We start from the raw sequence: 9,495 nt of genomic DNA on the forward strand, positions 1-9,495 counted from the left end.
ACTGTTAAGTCAGAGGGGACATAATTCTAACATTTCAGTGCCACTGGTCTAGCCGGTTTAGCATCATTCTACATACTCCCATTTGTCTATTCTGTGAAATGAAAGCAAAGGCATTCTGTTCAAAGACTTAAAAAAAAAAAAAAAAAAGCCAGAGATTTGTCACCTTTAGTTTTACACCACAGTTGGCCTGGAAACATTAAGACCTGTGGATTAATTTTTTACGGACTATATCTGCATCTGGTAAGCTTGATCTCTTGGTCATGAGGTTAGACCTCTTCTCAAATCAACATGTTTACAGTTGTTAGCGGTGATGTATTTTTTTTTGTTGTTGCTGGGTTCCAACTCTGGTCTTGGAGTGGTAGAACTGTTGTTCTTTTGCTTCTTCCTGGTCATTAGTCATTCACCGGTTGTCGCCGTGTCTGAATTAGCCGTATGAGGGGATTGAAACCAAAAGTGTTTCAGTCCTCCAGGACAAATAGAATAGCCCTAAGGAGTTAGCAGAAATGCTACAGTCAAATCTTGGTTGGCCCTTGTGTACAAAATGACAAATATGCTTTTATAGGGTGTCAGGTGGCCTAGTTACAGCCATGTAAATTACCTCCATTCTCACACACTAAACTGCACTGAAATGCCCTGTCAATAATATTGCTATTCATGTCATGTTGCATTGATGTGACTAGCCATAGCTTAAGAAGGAATTTGCTTTTGAAGACATTTGCATTACTAGCATAAATTAACTCTAAAACCAAACCTCTTGAATTGTTCAAGGAACAGAAATCACACCAAATGTGATTCACACGTTTAGTCTGTCAAATAAAAATGCATAAATGTGTATCCACTACGATGACATGAATGTGCATAAACTCCACTACCATCCACAACTTATTTTGAAGCAAGCCCCAGTATCTTTTTTGACGAGTTCCAAAAATTTTAGTCATCCATTAGATGTTATTCATAAATTTTTTGTATGGAGTGACTTCACAATATAATTTTACCAATGTTTTTGGTATGCAAAAAGCATCTCCCACTGCTTAGCATATATAGAAGTTAAAGTACCGTGTGGTAACTTTAAAAAAGAAATCATTAGAGAAAGCATACCATCACCAGCATACCAAGGAAACGCCGAAAGTGCCTACAATGGGCACGTGAGCATCAGAACTGGACCACGTAGCAATGGAAGAAGGTGGCCTGGTCTGATGAATCAGGTTTCCTTTTTACATCATGTGGATGGCCGGGTGCGTGTGTGTCGCTTAACTGGAGAACACATGGGACCAGGATGCATTATGGGATGGAGGCAAGCTGGCGTAGGCATTGTTCTGCTGGGAAATCTTGGCCATTCATGTGGATGTTACTTTGACACGTCCCACCTACAGTAACTGATCATTGTTGCAGACCATGTGCACCCTTTCATGGCAACGATAATCCCTGATAGCATTAGCCTCTTTTAGCAGGATAATGCAAAAATGGTTCAGGAATGGTTTGAGGAACACAACAGGGAGTTCAACGTGTTGACTTGGCACATTCCCTGATCTCAATCCAATCGAGTATCTGTGGGATGTGCTGGACAAATATGTCTGATCAATAGAGGTCCCACCTCGCAACTTACAGGACTTGAAGAATCTGTTCCTAACGTCATGGTCCCAGATACCACAGCACACCTTCAGTGAACTTCAGTGAATTGCCTCGACAGGTCAGGGCTGTTTTGGCGGTAAAAGAGGGACCTACACAATATTTGGCAGGTGGTCATAATGTTGTCTGATCGGTGCATGTTGATAGAGAATAGTACATGTTATGCAAGAAGAACAACAGGGATGTTCATATTCATAAAACTTTGACATTGATGTGTTGGTGTACAGCTGTCCCTCTAACACCCCTGATTTATGTCTCCAGAGGCCCAATCTCCGTTTGATACACATCCCTGAGTGAGAAGGTCTGATGGGGGTTCAGGTTTTAGCTTGGCCCCTGGTTGTGGCCATGGGCCTTGTTCTGCCTTACTCTATATGTGAGGCCACCTCCCTGGGTGCAGTGGTCAATGTTGTCCCTCTGGAGATAACTGGAGGAAATATGGTGAGGTTACAGATTGTGAATTACCAGTCCTGTAAGCATTTATGTACACAGCTCCGGAAAAAATTAAGACACCACTGCACCTTTTTCTTTCCTTTCCAAAAACGTTGAAAAGGAAAGTTTTGAGTGAGGAGCAGAAGCATTCAGTTTGCAGTGGTTACTGTAAGTTTGCAGTGACCACTGTAAACGGAATGCTTCTGTTCCTCACTCAAAACCTTCCTTTTCAACGTTTTTGGAAAGGAAAGTAAAAGGTGCAGTGGTGTCTTAATGTTTTCCGGAGCTGTATGTTAGGCATTTCAGGATGTGACTGAACTATATCCTGGCATAATGATGTAAAATGGCCATAGGAATATAATTAATTCTTAAAACACGTATTTACATTCTGTTCATCCAGTTTCTTATTTTGGTTCATTCCTACTTAATTTAAATTAATTCATAATTTCCAACTGATAACCAACGCTTACCCGTGCTGCAATCTGTCTTTTACAGTTTCTGCCAATTACTTGTAATTCTATACCTTGTCTTTGTTTCTAACAATCTTTGTGGTATACAGAAGTGAATTCTGACCTAATTTCACATTTGACCTTTGGTAGGTGAGGGCCCACTACACCGTGATCTCAGCCCTTCCCTGTCCGACGTTTTCTGGAGTGTGTCAGACAGGGGAAGACTGTGTTTCCTATATCACACCCTTCCCTTTCACAGGACAGATACCCACCCCAGGCTGGTGTGTCCGCCAATGGCAGAAAACCATTCCTAGCAACTACACGGCCAATGTAACCCTGGGGTAGGTAGCCTACATCTCAAAATACTATTTAATGTACTTTCATGCCCGGTCATTCTTACTTTATATCACGTGCATTGTTTGTTTTCTATGTTATTTGTCCATGTGTTATGAAGAAATCATTACGCCCATTACATCATTGTCATACCAATTCAGGAAAAGATAAAAGATTTCCATGTATTTGTGGATCAGGTCCACTGTGAATGTGTTTCTGTTCTTGCGGGCTGGACCCTACAACCGGTCTCATTCATTGCGACTGAATCAGCCTCCCTTCTGCAGCCTGCCACCTCCTCTAAGGTACTTCTGCTTAATCCTGCACCTCTGTCTTCCCATTGCATGGAACTTCAAAGATAGCGAAACATGTACTGCAGATACCTGAAATACTATTTCTGCACTGTAGTGTACACATTCCTAAGATGTTGACTGTGGATACTGTGTCTACGGTGCCAGTAGGCCTATGCTATATTTTGGGCTTAGTTCAACTTTTTTCTGCGTTTCTTTTCCATGCCTTCTTTAATTGTAAAGGTCCTAAGCTACACTGTAATAAAACCCTGGATCACATTTAAGTAGCCTACTGTAAGAGATATTCTTGTGATAATTAGGTTACCTGCACGCCTAACGATTAGATTAAAAAGAGGAAAAATCTTTAATAAGGTAAGGAATAAAAAAAAAATGTGTGTCTGAAGTGTAAGAATGCTGTTTTTAACTGTATGGGTATTCTTGTTTTAAGGGCTAACGTGAACTGCCCACATAGATTCCCACTGACAGTGAAGGACCTGGATAAGGACAAAGTGCGCTGTCGCTTTGCGCGGCCTGACCTTGGAGAATGCCTTGATTGCCCCGAGTACAGCTTTCTGAAGATTGAGGAGGTGGGCTTTTATTTGGTGCATCTGTTTTAGTCCAGACGGCAGTAACGGTTAAAGTGCACCCAAATCTCTCAAATAGGTTGCAAACTATAATTTGTTTAGGACTTGACAGAGCCATTAAAGTATTAAGTAAACACTATGGATGTACCACGCAGCATCCACACGTGTGGGGGAATTAATTCAAATGAAGCGTAGCTAGGTCTGCCAGCTAGGGAACCGGAGTGGGCATTGGCTCCGTGACGCGTCAGCCGTGGTTGGAAACGCTCCTTCCACAGTCTCAAGATCTCCTTATCTAATATGGCGGTCTATTTAAATCGATCTGGGTTCTCGGTCTGATCATCCACAGGTCTTTTTGGCATGTGGTTGCTTAATCTCATCAGACCTACAGTGTCAAAGCGTCGTGATACACCGGAAGTTAATTCATTTCAAATGGAACGCTGCAATTGGCTTGCAGCATTGTAGTGCAGAAGCAGTTGCAGAACGTTTGGTCTTGTGTATGCGTTGTATTTATCCAACGTATGCCTCAAATTGTATGCGTGGAAGCAGCTCGGAAGTAGTAACGAACGGTGAACTTTTGCACCTTTTTTAAAATATAAAATGTCAACATGTATATTAATTTGATAATTCACTAACTACAACATTAATAGTAGAGATTTCAGAGAATGTATTGTGCAAGCATATCACATCTGACAGCCTATAGCATAATATAATCTCCCTCTAAAATTAAAAGCTTGGAAGTTATTACAATACTAAACACTAGTATTGATGGGCGATCATTCAACAATGAGAACAACTGCTGAGATCGCGAAAGGTTTAATCGACTGATTGAAGAGCTTCGGCTTTTAGGAGCGGAATTTTTTAGATACTTTCGTCTGGACCAAGGCCAGTACAATCAACTGTTCCAGATGGTTTAGGACCGCAATTTCGTTTGTCAAGTTGAACGCCTGGTCATTTGACTCCGGTAATGTAATTGATTTGTAGTGTTTAGTAACTGGAATTAGGAACTAAACAATATTTTAGTTCCTAAAAGATTTTAATACAGCCCATTAACCTGCTTTCAAAATCTTTATTGCGTTAGGTACCTATTATTTAATTTGTTTTAATCGTAATTTCATAGGGGACATGTACATTGGTGTACAATGGAAAATCGTCTGCAGGACAATTCTCATTGAAGCTGATGGTGGAGGACTTTCCCAGATATCCACCTTTGCCGATCAACGTTGCTAGTCCTAAAGCTTTTAGTTCCATCCCACTGCATCTGTCTCTTACAGGTAAGACACACACATCATTTTAATGTTGTCATCTCTTCATTGACATGCCCGTGGAAGTTGTGGAAACAGAATCCATCAGACTTAGAGTATTCTGCAGTGTTTTCTCTCAATAACCATATACTAGACATCTTGATTTGAAGCACCTTGTGATTAATTTATGAATTACTATTAATAATAGTTTCTACGAGAAATAACAGATGGAATTCCCGTAAAATAATAATTGATTCATTTTAATAATAAATAAATAATAATAAATTGTGACCAAAACTGTTTGGTTTCAGTGGAGGCATCCTCCGGCTGCAATGCAGGGCCTGTCACTACAGGACTAACACCAGCAGGTGGCGCTACCATCCACGTTTTGCCCTATGAGCAGATCAATGTGGTTGTTACCTTAAAGTCTGAGCTAGAGAGGTGCGTTGTCAAGATTGCCACAAATTCTGCCTTTTGGTATCATCTTCCTCTCTCTTTCCCTCTCCTCGGTGTGTGTAAAAGAGTTACAAGCAGGTTGTTTTCAAAAGTTTCTTGTACATCTTTACTGTAGCTGTGTTTTTTTCTTCTGTCTTATTCAGTGTGTCAGAGATAGTGGTTGTTGGTCCACCTGATCTTTTCAGAACAGCTATGAAAACCCAAGGTTCCCTGGCTACAATGAATCTTACATGGATCCGGGGCCCAAATAACTTGCCCTCTCTTTTGCCCCTTTGTGTCATGGCCAACAGTAAAAGGTACATTTTCATGGAAAAAGAGCAATACATTATAGGTGGCCATGTTGTCAACAACCAGCAATGTTTAGGCCTCCTTTAGATCCATCCCGTCTGATGTCAACAACCTCTTGTCTTCTTAGTCTGCAATCAGAACCCAGATGTATTTGGCTCCACCAAAGTAAGAACAAGACAAAATCCAGTTCTATCTCTGTCTGTCTGTGTGTGTGTGTCCATGCAAATATAGTAAAATCAGTTAGGGTTAGACATTTGGGCAAGGTTATGTTTAGACATAAAGGATAAGTATAGTTAGATTAAGGTTGGCATTAGGGTATAGAGAACATGGATTTCTGTTGTTCTGGTCCCCACAAGAATAGGAAAAATGTGTGTGTGTGTGGTGGTGGTGGTAGATGTAATATGATATGCTTTTTAAACCAAATCTCACAAGACTCTATTATCTTCCAGGGCAGATGGAGACCTTGCCCCCTGGAACAGGTAAAGAAAACACACATACCTGTATTTGATGTCTGTCTCTCTGTGAGGGTTTTTATCCATCGACCTGTCATTCTTTCTCTTCAGAACTGACATGCAAGAAGACTGAGATGAATCTGGTTCTCCCCATTTCAACCCTGAAGAACCTGATTCTGTCTGAACTCCAGCTAAACAACCCCTCCTGTAATGTCATCTTCAACTCCACCCATGTGACCGCCAACATCTCTCTGACTGGATGCGGCACTAAGATTGTGGTACATAAGGAATTACAATGCTAGTGATGTTATAATAGCACAAGACTCTGCCCTCTATATAAAATACAAAACCTACTGTGCATTGCCTATTTCCACAAAACAGTTTCAACAAACTGCTATGATAAGTGAAAGAGCATGAATTTTCACACGTGGTTCTGTCCTCTCTCAGCACTCAGGCTCAGATTTGGTGTACACAAACACCCTGCAAAGCGTGCGCAACTCAGTCATCAGTCGTCTGCCCACCCTGGTTTTGCCGCTCGCCTGCCGTTATCCTGCCATTGAGGCCAAAGGCCCACAATATGCCATCACCATACCGTCGGAGCAAGAGACCTTTGGCATTGTGAAGTTCTGGTTGGAGTTCTATCCTCCTGGAGTGGGGCCGTTTGCCAACCAAACCAGAGCCTTCAACCTCAAACCTCCTTCCCAACGTCGCCGCAGAGACACTTCGGTCCGCACCAGTAACAGGCTGGACACGCTCGATCTGCATGTGTTCTCCAATGCCACTCTGGACAGGGTGGAGTTGATGGTGGGAAGCTGCATGGAGTCCGAGACGGCGGACATGGCTGAGAGCAAATATATCCTGGATCAGGGGTCAGTGCAGGCCAAGAAACCATGCCTGTCTATAGGGCAGAAGTTTTTCCAAAACACTTTACCAATTTTAATTGTTTTCTAACCTGAAGATAAACAAAAAGGCGTGAACATTTAGAAAACTATACTTAACTCAATTAAGTTGGCAGCTGGGTCTTATGTCGCCATTATATTGATTGTGTACTGAGATTGCTGCTATTTTGGAACTATATCTCTCATGTACAATAAAAAACAAAAACAAACACACCTTCTTTGACAGGTGCAATGCTGGAAATGGCTCTCTGGAAGTTGTGACGTCGTCCTCCAATGCCAGGGTGTACCAGATTGATCTGAGCACTGTCAACACACAAGTAACGACGGTGTGTTTCTGTTGCAGTGTATCCGGCATCGTCTATCTTTCTTCACAGTGTCTCCGACCTGTCTTAGCCATCCACATAATTATCCAGTTGAGCTAAAGCCTGGGTACAAAAAACATAGAGAGACAATTGCACTTTTCTCCCACACCTTGTAAATTACAACTTGTTTTTTTTATTATAATTACTGAAATTGATGCGTGGGTTTGTTGCCACCGGATGGTTTCACGGACACAGATTAAGTGATTTTAGTCCTGGACTAAAAAAATCTAGCTAAATGCCTGCCCATGCCCTATGGTTGATGGCAAGTCCCTTGACCTTCAGGACAGTAGAACCAATCAAAACAAAGCCTTTAGCAAAGTACAATTCTAAAAAATACATTCTATGCAAAACCTAAAGCGACTTCATATAAAAGATAAATTAAAATAACTCCATTTTTCACAAGGCAGTGTATTATAATTATTTAGAGAAATGAAAACCACAAGTAAACTTGATACTGAAAGAACTGCTACATATGAATTACTTCTGAGTGCCGAGATTGTTGTTCAAAAACCACAATTGGTCAACATGTTACGATGTGAGTACACTCCTCTGTGCAGTCACGACTTCGATTCAAGAGATCAAAGTATCCATACAATATTGTGAAAAAGAGAAAAGCGATTCTACATAAAATCCTTCTATCGGCACAGCACCAGTGATCACAGCATTGTAACCGTCAATAGGATAACTATTACCTGTGTCTCTTCCTCTGCAGATGTATATGGAGTGTACAGTGTATCTCTGTGTCACCTTGATTCCCTCTCAGAAGTGTCCCGACCAGTGTAACATGACAAGCAGCAACCAGGTCATGGTTGACAGCCTGTTGACCAGGACATACACCGTCCGCTCTGGGCCGATCAGCCTTCTATCCACCAGTCCTGGAACATCAACCACTGGTGGGGTCGCGTCAGCCACCATCACAACGATCGCAGCGCCAACCACCAGAGCCTCAGATGGTAGGACCGGCATGCACAATGATACATGCTTAGCTTTGACTAAATCATGTATGAATTAATACATGAGCGATGAGTAATACTGAATGACTATCCAGTGACATTCAATGTGATTCTCTCTCCCACTTGCTCTTATTTTAGCTGCAGCTGAGGACCCAACCATGGTGGTGGGCCTGGTTTTGGCTGCTATTCATGTCTTACTTCAGAGTCTACTTTAATACTGAAGAAGCTATTGACGGGTTATTACGCTGATGTGAAATGTTTAGTACTCATGCCAATAACTGTGTAATTAATAAAAATCCTTACTATCCATCCTTATTACTTTTTTAAATGTTTACTACTGACAACTAAAGTGTTTACAGAAAATATCACTTTCTAGAATTTACATCGTTTTGAAGTACACACCACAAGAAGCTGAAATAATTAGTGAAACCTCTTACTTTGAAAGGGCTTTTTGGATGTTATTCAAAATAAGTTATGTGGCATACATATCAAAATATGATCCTTGTTGTGATATAACCTTGATAAAACAGCCTATTCAAAATATAATGCTGGATATTAACATTCTAATAGAGACATGTTTTTTATATATTTTTTTACGAGTACACCTAGTTATGGTTGTATGGTTTCAAAAAAATATAAAAACATATACAATTATTTTGTTGGCGTTTTTTGTCTTGCAAGTGAATTGGTTTGTGAGAATACATCAAAAGTGGACTAATGAATTTGGAAAAGTATCCTGAACAAACTACACAACAATGCTTTATTTTTTGTATGTTGTATATTATAACGGAATGTTTAAAAATTAGTCACATTGGTCTCCTACTTACTTACTTAATAATGTATTACATTTGTACAGCACTTTGTTTGTACCAGAATCTCAGACTTAATAAAATTTTAAATGAAATGAAAAACTATTATTAAAAAATAATATAACCACATTAAGAAAGCAATCAAAGTCCAGGAAGAAAGGTAGATAAGTCAACATAATAAGTAGGAATAGTTTTAATTACATCCCAGGAATTTTACAATTGTCATCCAAACATTTTTTACACACACTGTTAGGTTATGAATATTTTATGAAGCATTAAGTCCGGTATATAAATATTATTTAGTCCACATAATGTCTTGAACAT

General features: G+C 40.3%; 1 protein-coding gene across 1 annotated transcript; it reads left to right on the forward strand.

Moving 5' to 3' along the window:
* The first annotated feature begins 117 nt into the window (after positions 1 to 117).
* LOC105014067 lies at positions 118 to 8,669 on the forward strand. Its single transcript, XM_010876068.5, has 15 exons — positions 118 to 240; positions 1,891 to 2,067; positions 2,658 to 2,848; positions 3,038 to 3,142; positions 3,576 to 3,714; positions 4,829 to 4,982; positions 5,264 to 5,393; positions 5,552 to 5,704; positions 5,824 to 5,861; positions 6,146 to 6,175; positions 6,260 to 6,426; positions 6,596 to 7,017; positions 7,274 to 7,373; positions 8,122 to 8,362; positions 8,501 to 8,669. The coding sequence occupies exons 2-15, from the start codon at positions 1,936 to 1,938 to the stop codon at positions 8,575 to 8,577; spliced, it is 2,079 nt and encodes a 692-aa protein (XP_010874370.2). The 5' UTR covers positions 118 to 240; positions 1,891 to 1,935; the 3' UTR covers positions 8,578 to 8,669.
* The last annotated feature ends 826 nt before the right edge of the window (positions 8,670 to 9,495 follow it).

This window comes from Esox lucius, chromosome 2 (assembly GCF_011004845.1).
Source record: "Esox lucius isolate fEsoLuc1 chromosome 2, fEsoLuc1.pri, whole genome shotgun sequence".
Lineage (NCBI taxonomy): Eukaryota > Metazoa > Chordata > Actinopteri > Esociformes > Esocidae > Esox > Esox lucius.